Source organism: Macaca nemestrina, chromosome 1, assembly GCF_043159975.1.
Source record: "Macaca nemestrina isolate mMacNem1 chromosome 1, mMacNem.hap1, whole genome shotgun sequence".
Taxonomy (NCBI): domain Eukaryota; kingdom Metazoa; phylum Chordata; class Mammalia; order Primates; family Cercopithecidae; genus Macaca; species Macaca nemestrina.
The window spans coordinates 166,839,362-166,866,360 of NC_092125.1; the positions used below are offsets into that span (position 1 = coordinate 166,839,362).

Sequence of the window (26,999 nt, forward strand, 5' to 3'; positions counted from 1 at the left end):
TTACTGTGTATTCTTATACTGCTATATAGTTGCTAGAATTCATCATTGAGTATCTGAATTACAGTGCGTGGCAATATGCTGGCAAACTGCTCTCTTTTTTGTTTTTTAACTGCCATCATGTTTTGCAGTTTCGATTCTCAACACAGCCTGGGGAAGATGGTAAGAAATTATCTCGTGGATTAGAATTTAGAACTCTGAAACAGTCATTGTTACAATAGACTTTCTATATGTTAAAGAAGTTTCTTCATTTTGATTTATTCATACAAAGTTGTGATATGATTACCCCCGCTGTCGTTCCATGAAGGTAGATGTTCACAAATGTGTCATGAAAATATGAAGCTCATTTACTTATTATACTTGTAATCTAATCCAGATTGAAAACTGGTCTGTGGAGATTGACAAATATTGGTTGTGATAAATTATTACATAGACATATTCCCACTAATGCACTAACAGGAAAAAAAATAGTGGAAATTGACAAATTCATTTGGAATAATCACTTTAAAAGCCAGACAATAGCAGAAAGAAAGGGATTTTAAAAGTATCAATTTTTTACTATATGTCGTTTTTGGGGGAAAAGTAAGACACCAAAACATTTTAAAATGAAAGCATTGACTGGTGTTCCATTCGCTAAACTCTTTTTGATATGAATGACAAATTATTTTTTCCTTAAGACTACAGTATTGCTAATTTTCTCCATATGTGTGCAATTTGTCTTTGACCTTTAATAAATGTCCTCTAGGCCGTCCACTTACCATCCAAGAACAACGCCACAACATCATTTTACTTGCACACAAAGACTTGAAAGCTTCATAAAAATAAATGATCCGTGGCATAAGATACATTAACCAGCAGAATAATAAGCTATTTCAGCCTTGTAAATTTTAGCGCCCATCTATTCAAATCCTCACTGGGTCACTTTAGTATTAAACTGATACGAGTAAAATGGTAAATACACATGCTTTATTTGTTAAGGTGCCAGCTATATATTTTGTGAAAAAGTTTGTTAGCTCAGGATATTTAAAAACGATGTCTCTTTCCAATAAATGATTTTATGTGCTACAGACACATTTAGTATTAAGCATCATGTATATTTAATATCACAATGTCTACTTCAGTGCCCCAAAAAGCCTTTATTCACTTTATAGTTTCCATTACTGAAGAGCCAACATTCAGTTCTCCCATAGTTGTGTAAAGTACAGGCAAGCCACAAGAGCTTCTAGTTTTAGCTTGCAGCCCGTGGGACCACGATAATTGTTATGAAGCCATTAATTCTACCTCAGCAGTTTCAACTGTCAGGTACATGTAACAATAATTGCACTTAATGAATGCTGCTCAATTTATTAAGTACAAAATGAAAACCAGTATTCTTTTATACGCAGCACTGAGGCATATTATTTATCATTTGTGTGTACCCATGTTGAATATTCTGCTATCATTTATTGGCCAGGGTATATAGCCATAGTTTTTCTAAAGCTTTTCTTTATTAAAAACCAATGCAGGAAATTGTAACTCTCTAATTAAAGAATAATTAAAATAATTAGTACCAAAACAAATATTTAATAAGAATCTATGTCTATGGAAAACAATCCAGCAAAACCAAGACCAAGTTCCTGCTTTAGAAAAACAAGATTCTTTCTGTGCTACCCTCCCCGCCCCCAATCTTTACTAGAATATGAAAAAATTCAAAAGCTTCCAGTTGCTTGAAATATCAGCGTTGTTTCTTTCTCAAAGTTTTTGGCAGTAAAACTTTTGTATACAGACATACAGTCTGCCTCAGGATTTTCAAAAGTAAGAGCTAGATTTCTTATTTTCAGTCACTCAAGGTAAACTGCATAGACATTTGCAAGAGCGAAAAGAGAAGAATTTCTGAAAACGTAAGATGAAAAGGTATCATTTTTAGGATCCCAGAGGCATCTGTTTCCAATAAGTATGCTCTGCCTGTTCAGTTGTCCAATGTGAACAATCACAATTAGTTTATATCGTGGAATCATCAAGTCCTTGACCCGGGCTTTAATAACCTAGAAATGTAAAAAAAGGGAGGGTCTTCATTTAGCTACATTGAAACTCAAAAGTATTAACCTTTGTTATAAATATAGGGGATTTAATTTAATAGCATGATACATTGTAGATACTTTGAGTAATTGTTGTAGAACCATAACTATGATTCCCTTCAAGCATGGTCCTCTTGAGATAGAACATTCAGGGACAAAATCATAACACCAGCAATAAATCTACCTTTTCTAAGATACACGAAATAATTATAATCCAGAGCACAGAATTTAATAAATTACATTCTTTGAAAATTTATGTTAAGATGGCTTCATGTCAAAGAATGTTGGCATTGGAGTTACACTGTCTTATTCATGTCTAATTAAGGAACCATACATTTGGAGTCTCCTGTAATATAACTAATCATTAATGTTTATTAAAGAGTTTGTTATAAAAAAGAGAGTAGAGAAAACCTTGATGAAGTTCCAGCCCTGGGGTTGGTAAAAATAGAAACGTGCTTAAAGTCTGTATTTGATGGCACTCAAAGAAGCTGCCTTAGTGAAGAGAAAACAATCATTGAAATGTTGTATCTTTTATAATAAACACTTTTATAAATGGGGCAGTTTTATACACTTTTACATAATGCACGCAAATGATGCACATGATTGTTTTAGACAAAGGTTTTATGTATACACACACGTGCGCGCGCACACACACACACTCATATATGTAGAATATAACCTAATTATAAATATGCATTTTAACTGTTACTGCAAATTAATTCCCCTCATCAAAAAAGTAGAGGGTTCATTGCACTGTAGCAAATATTCTAGCCAATGTTAACACTTTGGGCAAATCACACATGTACCTCAGAAATGGTTTTAGTCATCTGTCTACAGAGCTCTGGTTCATATTCTTCTACTTGTAGATAGCTGGTTAACACATCTTTCAAAATATGATTGACAATGATCGCAGGAAAATGTTTGGGAGGACCTGAAAATACACATAAAATTTATTTCTAAAAAGTCATTTCAAATCATACCCACCCACCCCATAGGCTAATCAAAAGAGTATTGAAACATGGAGGGATTTAATCTTCTGGGCGGACTCTATTAAAAGAAACAAGTGGCTCTAATTAGATTTCCTGTCAAGTGCTCTGGGAGAAGAAGACAATATTTTCATACATTTACCTGACCATCTCAAAAGTGTGTTCAATATTGCTGGGGTTTGACCTTGAAAGTCTCTTCCTTCCCAGGCCCCATTGTTAGGGATATACTTCAAAGTCTCAACAGCTTTCTAACTGGCTCTCTGCCTCTTGTATCTCCTGCTCCAATCTATCTACCAGATCTTAAGTGATATTCCCCTTAGCGAGGTCTAAGTTGTGGTTCCCTATGGCCCCTTCTTCCGCTACCACAGTGCCCCACTTGCAGACTGCTCCAGCCTCACAGGCTTCATCTGCCTATAAAGGTGCTCCTGTGTCTTTACTCTTGCTCTTTCGTTTTCAAATGGAATACCTTTCCCCATCTTGTTCATCTGAGAAACAGCCACTCATGTTTCAAGACCATCTCAAATGTCTTCTTCTCCAGGTAGCACTCTATCTCCTGTCAGGTAAAAATGTCCCTCCTTTGGGACAATGTCCCTCCTTTCCATGCACTGGGTCCCCACTGCCATCCTGGCTCCTAATCCACTTGATGTTGGCTAAAGCATACATGTGTTTCCAGTTATATGGTAAGCAAGCTCGGATTTTATCCTCCTCAGAGTCTAATACAATGCTAAAGGCATAAGACATTTTTAATGTATGATTTCTGAATTTAAATAGAATTACAAATTTTATAGATAATAATCACTATATATGATATATGATTATATATTGTATACATATATAATAATGAATACTTTTTATTAAGCTTTTGCTGCATGTCAGGCAGTGTGATAAGCACTTTATATTACCTTATATAGTCTTCCAATAGATCTCTGAGGTGAATCTCACTGTTATCTCCATTTGGCAGGTGGGGAAACAGAGATTTAAATACATTGAGTAACCTGCCCAGAATCACACACAGAGGCAGAGCTGGACTGCACACCCAGGTTTATCTGATGCTAGAGCTTATATTCTCAACCACACTTCATCCACGTTCAGAGGAGAAGCTTCAGATGAATCTTCTTTATCCTGCATCCCAGGAATATTAGCCATATCATCACTTTGGTCATATACTAATGTCATTGCATGACATGAACATGTGCCCGGGGCCTGGCATAGAGAAGTCCAATCATTATTTGTTGAATTGATAAAGATGAAGGAATGAGATCAAGAATTCTATTCAATTCTCTTTTAATAGTTGTCAATATCTATTTATAAGTGTTTGTTTGGGATGACTGTATCTGTCAGAGTCAAAGGAAACATATGGCACCCTATAGTTAAAATAATTCCAGGAAGAAGTTCTGAGTGGGATGTAGAAAATCACAAGGGATAGTGCAGTTGCTCTCAGCCAGTGAAAGTAACGTTGTCAGCCCACCCCCAACCCCAAGATTGGGGAATAGAGGAAGAGTTTTTAATAGATCCCAGAAGGGTGGTGTGGAGAGGGTTCCCCTGGGAGCAGTTTCTGTACTTTGGTTGAGGAATGTAACCAGGCTGTGATGAACTCACAGGCAGGAGCCAGGGAAATAAACAGCTCCACCTCACACTTCTCTGCCTCTCTGCTGAGGTTTCCCACTGGCGGAACTTAACCAGAAGGTTATAGCCCTCTGACTGCAGTGCAGTTAGGTGAGCCTCTTGAGGTTCTATAAATGGTATTTTTATTTTCATGATAATATAGAAATTGTTGAATTCCATTTAAATCATGGCAGGGTAGGGGTGGAGAATGAATCTGGATAGGTAAAGTGGTTCTTAGAGATCGCCCCATCACCTCCTGCAAACCCAAGCCTAGGGCATGGTTGATTGACCCAGGGGTAACAATGCTCTGGGCCAGGACAATGAGAGTCTTTTCTTGGAATTTTTATTTTAAACTGCAAGTAGGAAAAAAGAGTCAGCCTCTTTCTGGTAGCAAAAGTTATCATGTGACTCTAAGGACCTGCTGGAGGCCATGTTTTTCATGGTGGAAAGGAGGCCAGGCCACCCAAACAGAAGAAAGTGCATACAGGGTAGTGCTGGAAAGAGGGTCATGGTGGCACTTGAGTCTGTTTCCAGTAGTTCCATTGTACAGTGCTACCAATGTCCTTTCCACACTTTGCTTGGATTAAAAAAAAAAGTCATTAACCAGATTCTGTTTTGAAAATACTTTGAAATATGGTAATAAAATATTCTTTTCTTACTTCTTTGTTACCTTTCCCCTAAACATCCAGAATCATCCATCAATGTTCAGCTTTTGACTTCTGAAATAAGCTCCTAAAACTACTTTCAGAGTCAACTGATGTGAATGGCAAAGCTTTTCTTCTTTTTTGAGATTTTTTTTCCTTAGGAGAAAAAACATGTTTTAGAAATCAAAAGGCAAAGACCTGAAGGATCCGGACAAAAAAAATTTTAAAAACAAACAAAACCTGTCCTTACAAATTAAAGATAAGGTTACTTAATGTATGTGGGCCTCCACTACCCCAAATTGGGGTAATAATAAGAATTACTACATATTTTTTTTGTTAGAATTAAATGAGACAATATATTGAATATATTTAGAACAGTACTTGTCACACAATAAAACACTCCTTAGATATGTGATCTTATTAGTGTTATTGCTGTTATTGTAGTTATTGCATGTTGAAGGAAGAATTGGGGATTTACCTTGCTGAGAAGGTAGCAAGATGAAAGAGGATGTAAGTTGGGAGACAGTGAGGCCTGCAGGGTTGGGAAGGCCCCCATGGGGTGGTGCAAAATCAATGCTGAGAGATTGACAGGGTCTAAGAAAACCTGACATAGAGACAGGGCCTAAGCACTTCATGGAAGCTGAACTCAAATAATCTCTCTCTCTCAGTATTTTGAATCTACTTTCCACTGTGCTGGCTTCATTCTCAAGGCATGCTGTCTTGATGTAGTAGCAAAGATGGCCACCAATAGTTCTAGTCTGGCCTGGTGCTCGCAGTTCGTGTTTGTAAACAACCAGGTGCCACTATACTCATAGTTTCAGAAAAAGTCTTGTGGAAAACTTATTCCATAATTAACATGAAGTTACAATGAATATCATGGAAGGTTTTTATTCTTAGTGATCTATAGTAAGGTCCTCGAGTCAGTCACATTCAGGAGTAGTAACATGATGAATGGAAAGATTTAAACATATTACATCATTTGATGTAATTACCTAGCATCCCTATGATGTATAGACTATTATCCCTATTTATAAGTGAAGAAACTGAGATTCAATGATGCTAAATACCTTGCTCAAGGAATTAGCAAAATTAGTATTCAAATTCAGATATGACAGATGCTACAGCCTGCATTTTCTTTGATATTTGTTTTAGTAATTAATGAGGAGTATGTAAATGATATTTTATTATAAGAAACACAGTTTCCTTTTCTATTCCCTTTTTTTCTTTCATGAATTTTACTCATGTTTCATCTCATTTTTTTAGCTGTAATTATTTACATAAATGCTCTCATTTAAGATGTGTTTAGATGATGCAAACCTTATCAAACAGAATGAAAAATTAATTAAACATAATAGTGCTGGTGATATTGGCTGATATTTCCTTCCACTTTTCTGGCCAGTATTACATTGTAAAGATATGATAAACTCTTTACCAAAGTCCCACTGATATAGTTTGGATATTTGTCCCCTTCAAATCTCATATTGAAATGCGATCCCCAGTGTTGGAGGTGGGGCCTGGTGGGAGGTGTTGGGGCCAGGAAGGTAGATCCCTCATGAATGGCTTGGTGCTGTCCCAGTGGTAGTAACTGAGTTCTTGCTCTATAGTTCTCCCTCTATTAGGTCACATGAGAGCTGGGTGTTTAAAACAGCCTGGCCTCTCTCTTGTTCCCTCTCTTGCCATGTGACACACCAACTCTCCTTCCCTTCTGCCATGTCTAAAAGCTTACTGAGGTCTTACCAGAAGCAGATGTTGGCACCACGCTTCCTGTATAGTCTCTAGAACCATGAGCTAAATAAACCTCTTTTCTTTATAAATTACAGTCTCAGGTATTTCTTTATAGCAATGCAAAATGGACTAATACATCCACAAAATACCTTTATTATGTTAAATAAACCCAGAAACAAGTAGAAGTGGAAATACAGTTTTGATTAAGTATTATTAAAATGGATGGTTGAATGCTTTAAAAAGTGAATTGTCAAGCATAAAATACTTTAATTATTTAAAAAATCACATAGACTATTGTAGGAAAATATGGGTGTATTTCATCTATACTAAGCTTTTTCTAAAATTACTTTTCTAATATGGTTCATACTCAGTACTTCTAAAACTGATAAGATACTTTATTTGAGAAAACAAGTTGCAAAAAATATCCTTATGTAGAAACATAGGGATTCACATTTCACCTGCCTCATCTTGTTGAAATCTGATTCAAACCCTTCCAGCATGCACAGCTCAAAGTCATAGACACCTTATGGCTAAGAACTTTTAGTTGCAAGTGAGGGAAAACCTGACCCAAACTTAGCTTGCCTAACTGAAAATTTAAAGGGTAGTCAACTGGATTTAGGACTCAAATGATGCCATCAGGATTCTGTTGTTCTCTCTGAGTTTCAAGTCAGGGCAAGATGGCAGACACTGCCAGAGCTCCTATATTCCTTCAAGTTTCAGGGCTTTATGTTCTTCTGCAACAGGCCAAACAACATTTTCTGAATTTAATCTCAAAGGCTTTGATTGGATTGACCATGGTTATATGCCATCCTAGAATCAGTCACTGCTCTATCTATAAAGCCAGTGCCAGCTTCATCAGAATGCTAGGATCAAAAGTGGTGACAATGGTGGAATTTCAAAGGAAATTTACTAAAGTTACCAGAGAAGTATAAAAGTATATTGGATGTTAGGAATATTAGCTGTCGGCCACAGGCACTGTGAAAATACCAGTAGATTGGCTAATTATGGAGCCGTGTAATCTATGTAGTCTTGGGGATTCCTGTAGAAAACTGGCTACAAGGCCGAAGGGGACATGCTGATGGTCTATAGTTTTCTTCGGGGTTAACTGGCCACACATGGAATCACCTTGGCCCATAGAGTCTTCCTTTGCCCCTTGGTAAATCTCTGTGGAATTTCTATATAGCAGTAATTATATATGAATTCAGATAATAGTGGGCAGGTACGCGTTTAGAGAAAACAAGTGGGTCTATGAGGAAACATGGGTGGGAAAAGATATTTGCCGTGGACTCCACTTGGGAGTATAGGGGCAGGTGCAAAGATCTTTGTTTTCAAAGACTCAAAACCTCAGTGGTAATGGATAAACATCTCTGTCAACAGGGGACTATGAGTCATTTACCTTTGCTTTGAGTTTTTTTTTTTTTTCCTTCACCTATTAACAACACTGATTGGTTTTGTTGGCTAAAACATCAATACTTATCTCTTTCATTTAAGTCATATCTCTCTACGTACCCAGAAATACTCAGTGAATTTGTTAAGTCAGTAGTGTGCTGTATATATCAGTGCCACCCAGTGAATTGCTTGGCATTTGGGAAACATTAGTAAAGAAAAGTAAGACAGCGGGTGTTGCTACCATTCTGCTGAGGAAGAAACTAAAGCAACATCAAATCACTCAATTCATTAAAGTCCCTTATATTGTGCTAGAATTGAAGACAATGCCAGGTTATCAAATATCATTTTTAAAAGCATCAGTCACCAGTTTAGAAGTTTAAAATAGGAGTGAGAGATAAAAGAACACACCCAACTGATAGGTGTTTTCCATCTGAACTGTAAGGCGAGAGACATCATCACGCTGACTAGGTTCATCCATGTAAGACACGGTACTCGTAGAACTAAAAACAAGGGAGAAAACGAATTTTAGTCATTATTATAACAATAACAACAAAATACAATATTGCTTTAAGCTAAAATGTTACAAAGATGAAGTTTTGTCAGAAAATTTCAAGTAAGTCCTATGTAAATATCCCAGTGGTATATGGAAAGTCTAAAACATTTTAGAAATGGAAATATTAAGATGCAAAGGAGGTATTTGGAGAAGGCCTCAATGTGATGGCTGAAGCCCAGGGCAGTTACTCAGGTCATCAAATTATCCAGAAAGTGATCCTGGGTTGATGTATGTGTATGGGGTAACAGAACATACTTCAAAATCCATTGCCAATCGTGTCTCTACCACTGATATAAAGCCTCTCCTCAAAGTAGACAAAGCTCACAAACAGGGCTGGGAGACATATGAGGAAGCTTAAAATGTTGGGAAACAACTCTATATACACATGGAGTATTATAAAGGGTTCACTATTATATGGAGTTCACAAAATCCCTTTAGTATGAAAAAGAAAAATGAGAAACTCATCTATGTGGTAAAGGAAACCACAATTCACCAAAACCATAATAAATTAATAAGCATCAATCACCCTTTTCAACATTAAAAAAGGGTTTTGCTTTCATTATCAAGGCAATATGAGCTTATCCTGGTGCTAAACAGGAGACCCAAGCAAAGAGGAGCCCCCAGTGTCTCTCTGGCACTACTTAATTCAATTTAGTTCAGAGGAAATTCAGCTGCAACTAATGACAGTCTCAGAACTCTGCACCCTCAATTTTCTCCACCTGTGAAAATGAACGTTAAGACAGATGTCATTTCAAAGGGGAGGATATAATAGCATGTGTGTGTGTATGTGTGTGTGTGTGTGTGTGTTCAGAGTGACCACTTTTCTAAGCAGGCTATGTTTTTGATTTAATTAAATAAAAAAGAGATATTTGCTCTTAATCTTTGGGGATCTTTTCTCTTGCAAGGAATTTAAAATGCTTAGTTCTACACCGTGTGGAATTAATGAACTTCTTACGAATTGATATTTTAAGAAAATCACGAGTAATCTATTTTTAAAAATCCTTTAATGCAATACAACTTACATGATAAATTAGGGTTTACCCACTCAGTGCAAGAAAATGATGGAAGAAATTCTGGCTGCTTTTTTCATGGTGGATTTCTGGATGAGTGACTTAGTCTTTATTCTTATAACACCTGCCTTCCTCAATTTACTGCTGCCCTTTGAAGTAGCAACCAACCTGTTTGGCCACACCGGCTGCAGGTGCTGTGGGCAATACCAAAGACTATTATTGCTGCTTAAAAAACCCAATGTTACATAAATCCCTTGATTCTAAGATAAGTCAGTCTGTCCCATTACTATATGTGCTACTTTTAACTTTGGAAAACATTTCCCATGAATTATCTCATTTTACTTTCACAATATCCTCTGAGGAAAGTAAAAGATTCATTATTCTACCCATTTCAGAGATAAAGGGAATGAGGCAAAGGGCTTAATGTTCATGTATAAAAGGCAGACAGATTTCAAATGTCCTGTTTACCTCTTAGTGACAAAGTCCCAAGTATGATTATAACTGACAGAATGAAAATAGGGGCAATGAAATAATTAATCACTGCAATTAAAACTTACTTGCACAAACATACAGAAGGTATTCATAAAAATTTCTTTTCTACTGGACACCATATTAAAAATTCATGGAGAAGAAGAGGTGGTGCAAAACTCAAATTAGCTGGAGTGAAAAGTCCAAGACAATAAAAGCAAGTAAGGATTTTGATAAACTGTTTTCACTATCAGTTACTGAAGATTGACAATCAGTGCACTTAATATTATTATCATTATGAAACCGGTAAATGTCAAAAGGGCAGCTTAAAAACCCAACTGGTTGAAGATTGGTGCGCACACAGAAAGTTTTGCAGATTGACTTTTTTTAAGTTATTGAAGATGAATTTGTTCAGTGCCCTTTTATTTCCACAGTAATCACGTAAACAGTGTATGCTCATTTTAAAAATTCAAAACATACAGAAAAACGTAGAGAAGAAAGTAAAATTATGCAAAATGTATTAACCCCAGTGGTTCTCTAACCCCTGTCAACATTAAGAAAATCACTTCAGACATGTGATTTTACCTAGGGGCTCATATTAGAGATGCTTTTAAATAAACTTAAAATGTATCATAGATTACTTTCCATGTCAATAAATAGCAAACCATACTTTAAATTTCAAGACAGTACTTAATATATGCACATTCTGGGTTTCATTTAACCATTTATACTCCATGCCTTTTAGGCTATTTCCAATATTCTACTATTATAAAGAAAATTTATAATGAACATTGTGTCAGGGACTCTTATTTACTTTCTAAAGTTATTCTTTCCTTCTTCCTCGGTAGCAGAATCCTACATTTGTAGGACTATTCCTCTGCAGACTAACAACAAATTCTCAGTCTCTTTTTGTGCTATTGTGGCCTATGTGGCTTATGAGTCAATGAGATGTAAGTGGAACTGTTGTGTGGAAATTCTGAGAGGTTCCTCAAAAGAACTAATGCAGCCTATAGGAGCCTGTTTTGACCCTTCTTGGTGACTGGAATGTGGATATTCCAGAGCTCAGCACTATCTTGGGTCTTGAGATGACCTTGTAGATCACAGATAAGAAAGAAGCCTCTGAACTTCCTCTCTTCAGACTTATTTTATGTAAGAGAAAAATAAATTTCTATTTTGTTTAAACTCATGTTTATTATTATATGCAGCAGTAGATCTAACTGATAGAAAGTCTAATACAGAGTTTGCTACCTGGAAGTGGGATGCTACAAGTAATCAATAAATCATACAACTTGGGGCTGGCAGTGGTGGCTCATGCCTACAATCCCAGCACTTTGGGAGGCAGAGGTGAGCAGACCACTTGAGGCCAGGAGTTCAAGACCAGCCTCGGTAACATGGCAAAACCCCATCTCTACTAAAAATATATTTTTAAAAATTAGCTGGGTATGGTGGCACACACCTGAGATCCCAGCTACTTGGGAGGCTGAGGCACAAGCACGGCTTGAACCCGGAAGGTGGAGATTGCAGTGAGCCGAGATCATGCCATTGCACGCCAGCCTAGGCAACAGAGCAAGACTCTGTTTCAAAAAACAAAACAAAACAAAAACCAGTAAAACCCATAAAACTTGGAATGAGTTTTAGAAAGGAACTAGGGCTTTGAGGAGTAAATTTTCAATATTTTGCTGGAAATCTGGTAATTATTTTTAGAAAACTATTATTTTAGGTTAGGGGGTACATGTGAAGGTTTGTTATATAGGTGAACTTGTGTCCGGGACTTTGTTTTACAGATTATTTCATCACTCAGGTATTAAGCCCAGTACCCTATAGTTATCTTTTCTGCTCCTCTCCCTCCTCCCACCCTCAACCCTCACGTAGGCCCCAGTATTTGTCGTTCCCCTCTTTGTGTTCGTGAATTCTCATCATTTATCTCCCACCGATAAGTGAAGACATGTGAAGCCTGGAAATTCTTATCCTCCAGAGGGAAAATAATTAGTCTATTGCTTTCTGTGCCTTGGAAGGCTGACTGTGCATCAGTTAAGACTACAATGTCATAAAAAATTACAGGAAAAGTTTATTTTTTAAAACCTGTGTTTACGGCGTTATAAAAAGCTGAGATCTGATACTTCCCACATTAGAATGAATGGGTTAGAAAAAGGGAGAGAGTGAAAAAGAAGAAAAAAGTTGAATAGAAAAAAATAAGATATTGATTCCTTGAGAAAAGACAAAAGGAAGAGAGAAAATATTTAAAATACTTGCGGTTATTGGCAAACAGCATTAAACCAGAATATGGGCTTGGTAAATTTTTAGAAATAAAACAGTTTTATGTTTTAAAATTGGGGAATTGCCAATATCAATTCAGAATACTGGTTTAGAAAAACCTGGGCATATTTTCTATTGATAAACAGCTTCACTCAATGAAATCTTTAAAGATTAATATGTGAGACACCCAAAAAGTAAATTTATAATTTTAATTACCAGTGCTATATACCTGGCACAATACATTTTTGGGGTATATATCACAACTTTACAAACGGATGGGTTTCAGTTGTCTATCATCAGACTTTCCCTAGTTTACAATGACAACCCTTCTAGACACGTCATCTCATTGCAAAGTGAATGCTATAGTTTTCTTTTTTAAATATAAAAAATGTTCTTGCTGTCTCTGTGTTTTACCAGCTTGTTGGCATTTATGGAGAAAAAAATTCAATTGGCAAAATGTGTCCCAGAGAGTTATAAAGTTTTAGAAAGAAAGGTAGATGAAAAGTAATGCAATAAAAGAAAGTCTGGCCAAAACCACTGGTGAGAACACTTAACAAATTAACTAATATTATTGCAGATGGAAGAGTAACAACTTGTAATTCAATGAAAAATTCAGTGAATATCTGAAACCACATGTGCTATTGCTGAAAACAGACAGCCTGCATACAGAAGTAGCTGCATGAAATTGGTCCAAAATAACAAAAATAATCCTCTTTATATGTACCTGACTGACACTGGAAATCCACCACGCTAATCCAACAGTATGCATTCTGATTATTTGCAGGAAAAAGACAAAAAAAGAAAAAGTTAAGAAGTTAGAGCCTGTAGTCCCAGCTGCTTGAGAGCCTGAGGCTGGAGAATTACTTGAAACTGGGAGGCGGAGGTTGCAGTGAGCTGAGATCACGCCACTGCACTCCAGCCTGGGCAACAGAGCAAGATTCCATCTCAAAAAACAAAAACAAAAACCAAAAAAACACCAAAGGAAAAAAAAGAAAAGAAAAGAAGTTAGAACATATTTACTGTTTAATGAAATTCATTTTTTCTTAAGAACATCTTGCAAATTTGCTTGCTGACCAGTCTTTGAATTACATAGATAAACACAAGGCATGTCTTTTTATTATGACTGCTAGAGATGGTAACAGTAATTTCAGTTAATTCTCATCAGCCACAATAGCATTTAATTAGTATTGAGAACTCATTTCCAGACATTTTCAATATTATTATTATACCTAGATGTTTTCAAGCTGCAGGAAGAGATAATATTGAATGCATATCTGGCCTTAAAAACATTAAAGTAGTATATTTAAAGGTCAGAATATCTTCTTTTCCTTCTATTTGTAACCATGAAATGCCTGGAGCCACCATATTTATAAATATAGTATCATTTAAGTGTGTCTTTTGGGGGGGCGGATAAGCTGTTACTAAAGTCATGTGCTGCCTCCCAGTGGTGATATTTCAGAGTGCACAGAGAAAAACAAGATCAGGGTACAAATTTGTACATTTGTACTTTCCATTTTTCTTCATTCTTTCAACAAATATTTATTGCCTACAACATGTCAGGCACAGTGGGAAGTATTGGTAACACAGATAAAAATAAGAGCCCTTGTGCTCAAAAAACAGAATGTAGAATATAAGATTAAATATGCATAGAAACTCCTTTACTTGGGAACTTTCCACCTAAGACTATCCGTGGATATTTTTATGAGTGTAATGCTCAAGACCAAAGCATGCCAACTTGTCCCCCAGCAGTAGATGATGTTATTTGTCTGGTAAGATAAGTTAGTTTTGCAGCTATTTAGTTTATACCAAATTTGCTGGATTTTAACGTACAGGCAGATCATATTTATTGTGCCTCACTTTATTCTGCTTTGCACACAATGTGTTTTTACAGACTGAAGGTTTGTGTCAACCTTGCATTGAGCACATCTATCAGCATCATTTTTCCAACAGCATGTGCTTACTTCATGTCTCTATGTCACATTTTGTGAATGCTCCCAATATTTTAGATTTTTCATATTATCATATCTGTTATGGAGATCTGTGATGGGTGATCTTTTATGTTATTATTGTAATTGCTTTAGGGTGCCACAAACTGTATCCATATAAAGCAGCTGACTTAATTGATAAATGTTATGTGTGTTCTGACTTCTCCACTGACCAGCCATTTCCCCATCTCTGTCTCTCTTTGGGTCTTCCTATTTCCTGTGACACAACAATATTGAAATTAGGCCAATTAATAACCCTACAGGGGTCTCTAAGTGCTCAAGTGAAAGGAAGAGTCCCACATCTCTCACTTTCAATCAAAAGCTAGAAATAACCAAGTGTGGTGAGGAAGGCATGTCAAAAGCTGAGATAGGCTGAAAGCTAGGCCTTTTGGGCGAACAACTAGCCAAGTTGTGACTACAAATAAGTAGATTTTTTGTTTGTTTGTTTGTTTGTTTTTGAGACAGAATCTCACTTCGTCACCCAGGTTGGAGTGCAGTGGTATGATCTTGGCTCACTGCATCCTCGAACTCCCAGGCTCAGGTGATCCTCCCACCTCAGTCTCCCAAGTAGCAAGGACTACAGGTGCACACCACTACACCTGGCTAATTTTGTTTTAATTTTTTTGTACAGAAGGGTTTTGCCATGTTGCCCAGGCTGGTCTCGAACTCTTGAACTCAAGTGATCCACCCACCTCAGCCTCCAAAGTGCTGGGATTACAGGTGAGAGCCACTGCACCTGACTGAAAAGTTCTTGAAGGAAATTAAAAGTGTCACTTCAGCGAACACATGAATGATAAGAAAGCAAACCAACCTTACTGCTGATATGGAGAAAGTTTTAGTGGTCTGGATAGAAGATCAAACCAGTCATAAATTCCCTTAAGCCAAAGCCCAATCCAGAGCAAGGCCCTAACTCTCTTCAATTCCATAAAGGCTAAGAAAGGTGAGGAAGCTACAGAAGAAGTTTGAAACTAGCAGAGGTTGATTCATGAAGCTTCAGGAAAGAAGCCATCTCTGTAACATAAAAGTGCAAGGTGAGGCAGCAAGTGCTGATGTAGAAGCTGCAGCCAGTTACCCAGAAGATCTAAGGTCATTGGATAAGCTAAGATCATTGATGAACAACAGATTTTCCATGTAGATTAAACAGTTTTCTTTTAGAAGATGCCACCTGGGGCTTTTATAGCTAGAGAGAGGTCAATGCCTGGCTTCAAAGCTTCAAAGGACAGACTGACTCTTTTGGTAGTGGCTAATGCAGCTTGCGCCTTTAAGTTCAAGGCAATGCTCATTTACCATCCTGAAAATCCCAGGGCCCTTGAGAATTATGTTAAATCTACTGCATTCTATAAATGAAACAAAAAAGACTAGATGACAGCACATCTGTTTTATGGCATAGTTTCTTGAATATTTTAAGCCCACTGTTGAGACCTGCTGCTCAGAAAAAAAGATTCCTTTTAAAATATTACTGCTCATTGACAATGCATCTGGTCACCCAAGAGCTCTGATGGAGATGTACAAGGAGATTAATGTTGCTTTCATGCCTGCTAACACAACATCCATTCTGCAGCCCATGGATCAAGGAGTAATTTTGACCTTCAAGTCTTATTTATTTATTTACTTATTTTTTAATTTTTAATTGATGTATCATAGTTGTATATTTTTATGGGGAACATGTGATATTTTGATCCCTGCATATACAATGTATAATGATCAAATCAGGATAACTGGGATATCCATTACTTCAAACATTTATCTTTTCTTTGTATTGGGAACATTAAAATTCCTCCAGCAATTTTTCCCTCTAACCCCCACTAACTATTTTGGAATATATAATAAATTATTGTTAACTATAATCTCTCTACTGTACTATTGAATACTAGAACTTATTCTATCTAATTATATTTTTGTATGCATTCTCCAGCTTCTTTTCACCCCACAAATCTTATGATTTAAGAAATTCATTTTGTAAGGCTATTGCTGTCATAGATGGGGATTTCTCTGATGGAGCTGAGCAAAGTAAGTTGAAAAGGATTCAGCATCCTACATGCCATTAAGAACATTCATGATTCATGGGAGGAGGTCAAAGTGTCAACATTAACAGGAGTTTGGAAGAAGTTGATTCTAGCCCTCAGGGATGACTTTGAGGGGTTCAAGTCTTCAGTGGAGGAAGTAACTGCAGATGCAGTGGAAATAGAAAGAGAACTTGAATTAGTGTTAAAGGATACAAAATTATAGCTAGATAGGAGAAATAAGTTCTAGTGTTCTTACCACTGTAGGGTAACCACAGATGAAAATAATAGATTCAAATAGCTAGAAAGAGGACATTGAATGTTCCCAATGTGAAGAAATACTAAATGTTTGAGATAATGGATATACTAATCACCCTGATCTGATTACTATACATTATATGTATGGAAAAATCACTGTGTACCCCATGAATATGTATAGTTGAAATTTTCAGTTAAAACATAACATTTAAAATGGTTGAAGAAGAAATGGCACCTGAATATACGGCAGAATTGCTACAATCTCATGGTAAACTTAAACAGATGAGGAGTTGCTTCTTACAAATGAGCAAAGAAAGTGGTTTCTTGAGATGGAATCTACTTTGGGTAAAGATGCTGTGAACACTGTTGAAATGACAACAAATAATTTAGAATATTACATACACTTAGTTGATAAAGGAGTGGCAGGGTTTAAGATGAATGGACTAATTTTGAAAGAAGTTCTACTGTGGGTAAAATGCTATCAAACGTCATCACATGCTACAGGGAAATCTCTCATGAAAGGAAGAGTCCATTGATGTGGCCAGCTTTAAAATTTATTTTATTATTTTGTTTCATTTTATTTTTATTTTATTTGAGATAGTGTCTCTTTCTGTTGCCCAGGCTGGAGTGTAGTGGTATGATCAAAGCTCGCTGCAGCCTCAGCCTCCCAGACTCAGGGATCCTCCTGCCTCAGTCTCCCAAGTACCTAGGACTACAGGCAGGCACTACAATGCCTGGCTGATTTGTTTGTAGGGAAGGGGGTGTCTCATTATGTTGCCCAGGCTGGTCTTGAACTCCTGGCTGCAGTGATCCTCTTGCCTTGGCTCCCCAAAGTGTTGGAATTATAGGTGTGAGTCACTTTGCCCAGTCTATTGTCTTATTTTAAGAAATTGCCACAGCTATCCCAACCTTCAGCAACCACCACCCTGATTAGTCAGCAGACGTCGACACTGAGGCAAGACCCTCCACCAGCAAAAAGATGACAACTTGCTGAAGGTTCAGATGATCATCAGCATTTTTAGCAATACACGATTTTTTATACTAAGGTATGTACATGTTTTCTTTAGATAAAATGCTATTGAATACTTAATAGACTACACACAGAACAGCGTAAACAATTTTTATGTGCAGTGGGAAACTAAAACATTCATGTGACTTCCTTTATTGCAAAATACACTTTATTGCAATGGTCTGGAACTAAACCTGCAATATTGCTAAAGTATGCCCGTAGTTTTTAGGTATTTTACTCACATTATTTGCTCCATTTTACAAGTAAGACAAAGGTTATAATGGAAAGAAAAGGTAATTTTCAAAAATGAAAGGGGCAGGAACATGACAAATGACATGTTCTTGTGGAACACCTTTTTTTTGAGTAGGGGTGATTCTGAAGGATAAAGAATGAACCATGCAACCTGTGAAAAGCACAGCTCTGGAGTGATTGAAGGTAATTCAGAAATGGTGATTGACAAAGCACAACAATTTTAAGTATGTGGATGGAAGACCAGAGTTAGTGTGTGAAGCCTATTGAGCTAATGCTCATCCAAGAGCAAGGGAGGTGATAGTCAAGCACAGCTGATGAACTTTTGTTGCAGCTCCTGGATGAAATGCACTGGTTCAAAGCTGTGTCATGCTGGGCAATCATCAGAGAGGTGATGCTGGGAGTGCAGGTGCCATGAATACCTCTACAAAGCTGTGGAGATCATCAAGGAGGAGTGTGACCTATTACAACAGATTTCCAACACAAATGAAACTGTTCTTTTGGGTTTTTGAAAAATAGATGCACAATGGAATGTGTCAACATGGAGGTAAAAATGTACATTAAAAAAATCTGAACAAGCATTTTTCTATTTGCTGTAAATACATCTTACGTCTCTAAGAGGAAAGCCCCTGGTCACTCTGGACTTAACACATACACAGACCTGTGAACCTAACTTATTTGTGAACAAAAGAAACTTGCTTGCTCAGGAATTGATAAAGTACAACAATTATTCATTCGATGATCACAAAATATTTATTGAGTGACTACTATATGCCAGGCACCATTTTAGGTCTTTGGGATACAATACTGAAAAAAACAAAAACAAAAACAAACTATAGTCTCTGCTCCCATGGAACTGTTACTTTAGTAAGGAAAGACAGAGAATAGACAATAAAATCCTAAATAAACAAATTATATATTATGATAAAAGGTGATACCTGCCTCAGGGAAAAGAAAAAATAGAGCAGGTTAAGGGAGTTTGGAATTGGGTGGAGGAGAAGATGTGATGTGCAATTGCAAATGAAGTGGTCAAGGTAGGCCTTCATGAACAAAGACAGGAGGTGAGGAAATGAACCACATGGATGGCTGAGGCAAAGGTATACCAGGAAGAGAGAACAGCACATGCAAAGCCTTTGAGACAGAAGGCTGCTAGTGTGTTTGAGAAAATGCATAGAGACCAGCAGCAGAGGGAGGAAGAAGAAAAGGAGTGAACGGAGATAAAGTTGCAAAGGTGTCAGGTAGCTAGATCACGTATGGCTTTGTGGGCCATTATTCTGTGAGTTCTTACTCTGATAAAGCAGACACACTCCTGTATTTTCTGAGAACTATTAACTTTCTTTGCCAAATGGCGACATCAGGTTTTACTCTCACATCCCTTGCCAACATTTGGTATTACTCTCTTTTCTCATGTTTTGCCATTTGGATGGGTGCAAAATGGTATCTTGTTTTAATTTATATTGTTTCTGCTTGAAAGTGAGTTTTAGCAACTCTTCATATTCTGCTTAGCCATTTGGGCTTTGTTTCTGAAAATTGCTGTCTTCTTTGACTATTTTAAAAATTGTTTTCCTAGCATAAGTTGTTAATGTGCAGGATTAAAAAAACGTATATGTATCTTCGGCCAGCCTATTAACTATGTCTATTGCATCCTTTGTTGAACAGAAGCACTAGATTTTATTGTGGTTATATTTACCCAAAAGTTATTTTGCTCTATGATTTGAGTTTTCATTTTGGGATCTTCTTTCAGAAATCTTTCCTTACTCCTAGAACACAAAGGTATGGGTCTGTGCTCTCTTCTCTTAGCTTTGTTAATAGATTTCCACATTTTGGTCTTCCATCTGGAGTTTATCTACGCAAAGCGTATAAGGTAAGAGGTCAGCTTCATTTTCCTCCATACAGTGAGCCAGTGTTCTGCCAACACAATCTATAATTTCCCCATTTACAGACATAAATGGGGATAAAAATATCTTCTCTATTTAACTTACATAGATATCATATGTGAAATGGCTTAATAACCTATAAAGTACAATACGATATTAGTTGTTATTGTGGTTTCATTTGGAAACGTAGCCATTTCAGTTTTCCCAAACTGTTTTCTCTTTTTGGGGGAGGCTGTGTCTCAGGCAGATCTTGTTGGGGGCTTTAGTTTAATGTAGATGGCGATACAACTTATCTCCTAACTCTGATCTTCTAATCTCTAGCCTTCTCCTTCAGGTATCAAAATGAAGAAATTGTTCTAGCAACACCATTTTCAATTGCCTATAAACAGCTCACAGTAGTATAGATTGAATGATGGAATACATTCATCACTGTTGAAATGAAGTAATGAATGCAATCATTTCCATTTTGGGCACTTTTACTGGGAAGACCTAGACAAATGTGAAAAAAGTTACCAGGCAACTCTCAGTTTCCCTGAAAAATGAACTTAACTAAATTAGAAACCTATAGTTATTCACCTTTATATGCCTAATACGTGGCACAGTAATTGGCACATAGAAGCTAATAAATCCTGAATAAATGAAGAAATACATATAGTGTGGCCTAACTGGCATGTTAGATGCCATCAGTGGTTTCACATGGGGAGCTGTGGGATCCATACAGAAAGTTCTGGTAACATGGCATCACTGTAATTTTGGTTTGAGGCAAAGGAGAGAATGTTCAGCCCCCAACCTTGTCCCTAATCTACTAGTGGAACTCCTGGCCTCACAGATAACAAGCCTGGATATCATGTCACATGATTCTGTGAAAGTAACTTGACCTCATAGCTTCTGTTTCCATTTTAAGAAAATGAGAGAAGCACATCTGTTCAAACACTGTTCAGTGTCTGCCAAAGCCTGAGCTTCCAACAAGAAAGATGTCATTGTAAAGACCTGCTGTTACTGTGGATGGGAAACAGAAGGTTCTGGTGAATGAACATAATAGTTTTATTAATGCAAATGCCACATGGATTGCCAATTTTTAGGAAATGAAAATACTCGACTAATAAACAAAAGCCCATTTTGCTGCTTGCTAATTCTGTAGCTTTGGAGCCTCAATCTGTCTAAGCTTCTGCTTTTTCATTTGTCGAATGGGGGAGATAATAACATCTATCTTTATAGAGCAGGAGTCGGCAAACATTTCTGTAAAAGTCCAAATAGCAGATATTTTTGGGTTTGCAGGCCCTACGGTTTCTTTTGTAACTAACTCAACTCTGCTGTTCCGGTGCGAAAGTGGCCAGAGACAACACATAAGTGAATAGGAATGGCTGTGTCCCAATAAACTTTATGCACACAGAGATTTGAATTTCTTATTATTCTTACATGCTGCAAAAAAACTGTTCCCCTTTTGATTTTTTTCACCTATGTAAAAACCATGTTTAGCAAAACAGATGCAGATTGGAATTGGCCCTTGGATCATAGTTTGCCAACTCCTATTATGGAGCTTCTGTGGTACATAAATAAGGTTCATGGTAAGGGCTCTATAAATCTTAGCTATTATCATCCTTATTATTATAAATTTTTTAGGTAAAAAGTAATTTGAAATTACAGATGGAGTATGATGACAACTGTGTAGTGTACTGTCTGGACTCAGACAATATGGGTCTGATATACGTATGTCCAGGTCTAACAGAAATATGCCAACACACTAACGGTTACCATGTTAGGATAATAAGATCCAGCTTAAGATGTTTCTGTTTTTTCTTTAATAAAACATAAAAATTACATTAAATTGAAAAGATAACCTAAAAACAGACCCAATCTTGAAAACAGTTCACAATAATATTTAATATAAATTTAATCTTCTTTTTGTAATTCAGAAGACATTTTAGATATTCATTCTGTCTGGGGATCACTGTGAAGCATTAGTTACAACTGTGGAAGGCTGCAGACATGGAGACCAAGACTGTAGGGCTAAATCTATGGTGATCTTATACCACATATAAGAAGCAGCTTTTCAAGGAGGTCTGCCTTTACTCTTCTTGTCTTCTTTATAAGAGTGGTTACTGTTAAAAAAATAAGTCCATAGTCTATTGAAGGAGATAGACGAGAAAGTCACCAAATATAGGTGCATATGGAAGGCAAAAGCAGTAGGAGAAGAAAGGCAGATCACCCAACCCGGTCTGGAGGTGGAGGTGGTCATAGATGAGTAATTAGACAGCACTTCCCAAAAAGGTGGAGATGAAGTGAAATTCTGATGGAAGAAGTGAAGAAAGCCAGGGGAATAGTGTAAGAAGAACATTCCAGGCAAGGAGTCGAGGTACCCCATGGGGAAGCAACATGGGGCGATGGCTGGGGGCCGGATAGAGTACTGAGGGATAATTGAGTATGACTGGAGGGGGAGGATGACTGCAAGATGGTGGGGAAGATGGTGCTATGGAAGTAGATAGGGGTCTGTGAACTTTGTATCTCATAGTCAGGATTTGGGACTGTATCCTAATCATTAAGTCAAGTTACTTGACCTGTAAACTTCAGTTATTTCATAGTAAAGTGGTGTAAATGATGCCTATCTAGTAGGATTAATGCTGGGGAGATTCAATGAGATAATGTATTTCAGTCCTGAATAAAATTCAGAATGTTTTACATTATTGAAATTTATATTTTCAAAATTGTTTTAAAGTAATTTTCAAATGAAAGTTATATGTTTTTCCATAAAACACTGCAATTTCAAAACAATGCCTGCATTTGATAGTCACTAAGCTTTCAGAATTTTTCTACTAGTTGAAGCCTCATTCATGAAGGAGAATAACTTGTACTGTCTAATTCCAGACAGTGAGGAAGCCAATGGAAAGCAAGTATTAATACAAGTTAGCGTGGGGTGGGGGAAGCCTCCTAAATAGTCTGCATTGCAAGGGGATTTGGAAGCTGATCATTTGCTATTTAAGAAAAAAAGTACAAATAGAGGATCCATTCTAAATGTTTTGTTTGAGAATCCAAAACCAAAATAGCTATCATTTAAATGTGGTTGTCAGTGAAAAATCTATCCTAATGTATTGATAAATATGATTTTTGTATTCTTGTTACTTTTAAAATGTACTTATACTTCATCAATAAGAGGTTAAAAAGAATGATCTCTAATTCTTCAAATGTAGCCATGCTCTGATTCTATAAGACAAATTTGTTTTGAAGGGGAAAAGATAAATGAAAGTCATGCAAGTAGGGATTACAATTTAATCTTTGGAGAGAGTATTTAAAAAAATATCATGGGTACATAATTTATGGCAGACTCTTACTTAAATAGTTTCTTGGAAAACGTACGTTGAATTTAAGCTAACAATTAGTTTTAAATAATTTAAAAAATAACCCATGCACTTAACTATTGGAAATAGCAGCCAGAAGAGCTTAGAAGCAAAAATCACAAAGATTAATTATTCTCCCACCCTTACTTCTGACATGTGCTGGGATTGCTAGTCTTTTATAGTCAGTTTCCCACCTGTAAAAGACATTGTATGTGTAATCCACAGACTTCCAGGGCTGGAACGTGGAGTTGTAAGTAAGCATTAACACACTCTGAGAATAGAAAGATTTTGGTTTCAGAATTCTAATTATTCCAGTTCTTCTAGTCTCTGTTCTGCAGGATACCCTAGTTCCTGCTTCCCAATATATACCCAATCTACTACATCCTCCAATCCTATAGAAACTAAGAACGAAAGTCTATGATTAATTGACTGCTACATCCATAATTTGTTTTGTTTTCTTCCCAACAGCAGTCAAAAGGAAATGCCATGAAAATATTAAAAATTGATGCATATCTTTAGGAGAAAAGATGCAACATGTAGCAAGAGCCAAAAGATCTACTTACTGCCCTTTGACCTACTAATTATTCTTCTGGGAAATGACCAAGCAGAGACATATAGTAAAAGAGAAAAAAATGGAAACAAACTTAAAATGTCCAATAATTAGAGAATGATTAAGCAACCCAGAATCATAAGTTGACAAAATATTATGCAGTCATTTAAGAGGGTATGGAAAAAACTATGAAAATACATGACAAAATTAAATAAAATAATGTTAAGTACATTGTATGTGTATGTATTGATTACAAAAGTGCAAAACCTGTGTTATAAAATATTGAGGAGAAGAACTCAAAAGACATATAAGTGAGTCTGGTTTACACTCCATGTGGTGTTTCTTTTGAGCAGAGGGTTTTTTGGGATAATCTGAAATAGCAAAAATGCTGCTAGGATTAACACATCACTCAAGCTTTCTCTCTTTTTCTTTTTAAATATGGCCCCTAAAGATGACCTGAACCTTGTACTTGCCCATTTTATCTCTTTTTATGTCCCTGAGGAAGTGTTTTTTTTCTCCTAATAAACATTACGAACCTATTTATTCCATAAATGATTTTACAATTTGAGACAGTTACTCACTCTTTGGTGCGCCCATGAATTTCCTTTCGCCAGAATTCATGATTACTTAGAGAAGAAATACTCCCTCTTTTCTTCGATGAACGAGCTGCTCTGTCTTTAGTATTGTCTGACATCATCATAACCTATGGAAGAAGACTTTTGTAAAACAGTGAAAGAAAGATCTGGAAACATTTTAGTATAACAGGGACTAACCTCAAAGTACACGGATACTTTTCCTACCATTTTTGAACAGGGAAGTGGGGTTTCCTCAAGAGCAATATATAGTATTTGTTATTATTCTGATCAGTAAAACTGGAACTATGATAACTCTGAAAATGCTTATTTATGCAATAGTATACTTAATTTACATAAGCAGATATTAATCTATAGCAAAAATGCTTAACTGATGAAGAGGGAGGTCATTGACAAAAGATATGCATGTATAGAAGAAAGATGCTATCCTACATCAGAAACCAATATTTGTATTGCCCCCCAATTTAATCATAATATAGCTTGGCTAATTAATATTTGCTGTCACTGTTACATTTTATTTTTGAGACAGGGTCTTGTTCTGTCACCCAGGTTGGAGCACAGTGGCATGATCACGGTTCACTACAGCCCCAAACACCTGAGCTCAAGTGTTCCTCCCAACTCAGCCACCTGAGTAGCTGGGACTACAGGTGTATGCCATCATGCTGGGCTAATTTTTTATTTTTCGTAGAGATAGGGTCTATGTTGCCCAGGCTGGTCTTGAACTCCTGGGATCAAGCAATCCTGCTTCAGCCTCTCAACGTGCTGGAATTACAGGCGTAAGCCACTCTACCTGGCCTATTTTATTATTTTAGAGACAGGATCTAGCTCTTGTAACCCAGGCTGGAGTGCAGTGGCATGATCATAGCTCACTGTAACTTCAAACTCCTGGGCTCAAGCGGTCCACTCACCTCAGCCTCCCTAGTAGCTAGGACTACAGGCCTGCACCACCATGCCTGGCTAATTTTTAAAATTTTTTGTAGAGACACGGTCTATGTTGCCCAGGCTGGTCTTAATCTCCTGGCCTTAAGTGATCCTCCTGCCTTGGCCTCCCAAAGTGCTGGAATTACAGTCATAAACCACTGTGCCTGACCTGCCATGGCTTTAAAAAATAATATTAGGGGTAGGGGGCTAGAAAATAAATAAATAAATAAAAATTAAAATTAACCTTGGCTTCTCAAAGATTTTCTGTTGTTTTGTTTTCTCGAGCAACATTTACATACTTTGTAAGAAGCAAATAGGACTTAACTTTTAAATAAATAATTTATTGAAAAACTCCCTCCTTCCTACTAATACTTGTTAAAGAGCTTGGTAGTAGCAAAGGACTTCCCAGAACTATAACTTCCCAGACTCTAACTATGGACTTCCCAGACTATAACTCTAATGCCTCACTGCCTACCTACAAATTTAGATATTCATTTAAATTATTTCACAATCTATAAATGTGAGAGCCCCAGTAAGGAAATACTGTGCTAGTCACCAAAGCTTAAAAATAAAAGAAAATCCACGCCTTCAAGGAGCTGGCAGTTGAGTGGGTAGGGCAGACATGAACATATCCTAAAACCCAGTGGCATCAGTGTCAGAGCAGAGGTGCTGTGTGTGGGTGTGGGAGGCAGCGTGGTGTGTGTGTGCACGTGAGTATAAGCGTCCTTGAGTGTGTACCCGTGAGTGTGCATCTCTGTGTGTGCAGGTGCCTGTGTTCGTGTGTATGAAGGTGTGTGTGTTTATGAGTGTGGGAAGATACACGGCCTGATTAGGTGGGTCATTCAGGTTTTGCTGCAAAGCCACGTAGACCCATCTCGACCTCAGCTGTTTCCAAAGCTGCCCTGCAGGCCGCCCCCTCCCCAAGAAAGGCCAGAGTTGCGACCTGGAGGTCCTCATGGGTGCGGCCAGCCACAGGAAGACCGCCCAGGGTCAGGGGATGACCTTGCTGGCCAGCTCTGCGTTGGCCACCACTCTTGAAGCCCAGCCATGCAATGGGGCAGGGGACGAGCGGTTGGGTCCGACTTTCAGTTCCCAAATTTGGGATCATTTTTTCTTATTTGTTGGGGAGAGGAGGAATAAGGTGACTGAGAGATCGGGGCCAAGTCGGGCCATTTCTCAACAAAGGGCCGATCCCTTGCCCCCTGTCCTGACGCGCTGCAGAGAGAGCGACCCTACCTGCAGCAGGGAGGCTTCGCCCGGAGCCTCCCAGACCTCCGGCTCGTTCACTGCAGACGCTGCGCGCGGCGCGGCTCCGGTCTCCCGGGCCTCACTCAGCCGGCGGCCGCCGGCGCACTCCCACTGGACTCTGAGGCCGGTCTCCAGGGTGACCTCAAACAGCGCCCTCGGCCCGCCCCGGCCGGACTTGGCCGCTGAGTGGCCCTCTGAGCTGCCCTAAGGATGTAGAGGATCTCATCTTCACTGCCCACTGGGGGTCGCCTGAGCCCCGCTGCGTCCTGGGTTGGAGGCAA

General features: G+C 37.6%; 1 protein-coding gene across 1 annotated transcript; it reads right to left on the reverse strand.

Moving 5' to 3' along the window:
• Window positions 1-224: 224 nt before the first annotated feature.
• DYNLT5 (dynein light chain Tctex-type family member 5) lies at window positions 225-26,991 on the reverse strand. Its single transcript, XM_011770554.3, has 5 exons — window positions 26,707-26,991; window positions 24,538-24,659; window positions 8,812-8,903; window positions 2,861-2,985; window positions 225-2,021 (listed from the first exon to the last, which is right to left on the reverse strand). Exons 2-5 carry the CDS (start codon window positions 24,654-24,656, stop codon window positions 1,818-1,820), a joined length of 540 nt encoding a protein of 179 aa, XP_011768856.2. The 5' UTR covers window positions 24,657-24,659; window positions 26,707-26,991; the 3' UTR covers window positions 225-1,817.
• Window positions 26,992-26,999: the final 8 nt, after the last annotated feature.

Coding starts and splice junctions, on each gene's coding strand:
- DYNLT5 (XM_011770554.3), bottom strand. CDS start 24,656: ATGATGATGTCAGACAATACTAAAGACAGAGCAGCTCGTTCATCGAAG. Junction 8,904..24,537: donor ATTCATGGGCGCACCAAAGA/GTGAGTAACTGT, acceptor CCTTGTTTTTAG/TTCTACGAGTACCGTGTCTT. Junction 2,986..8,811: donor GGAAAACACCTATCAGTTGG/GTGTGTTCTTTT, acceptor GTGTATTTTCAG/GTCCTCCCAAACATTTTCCT.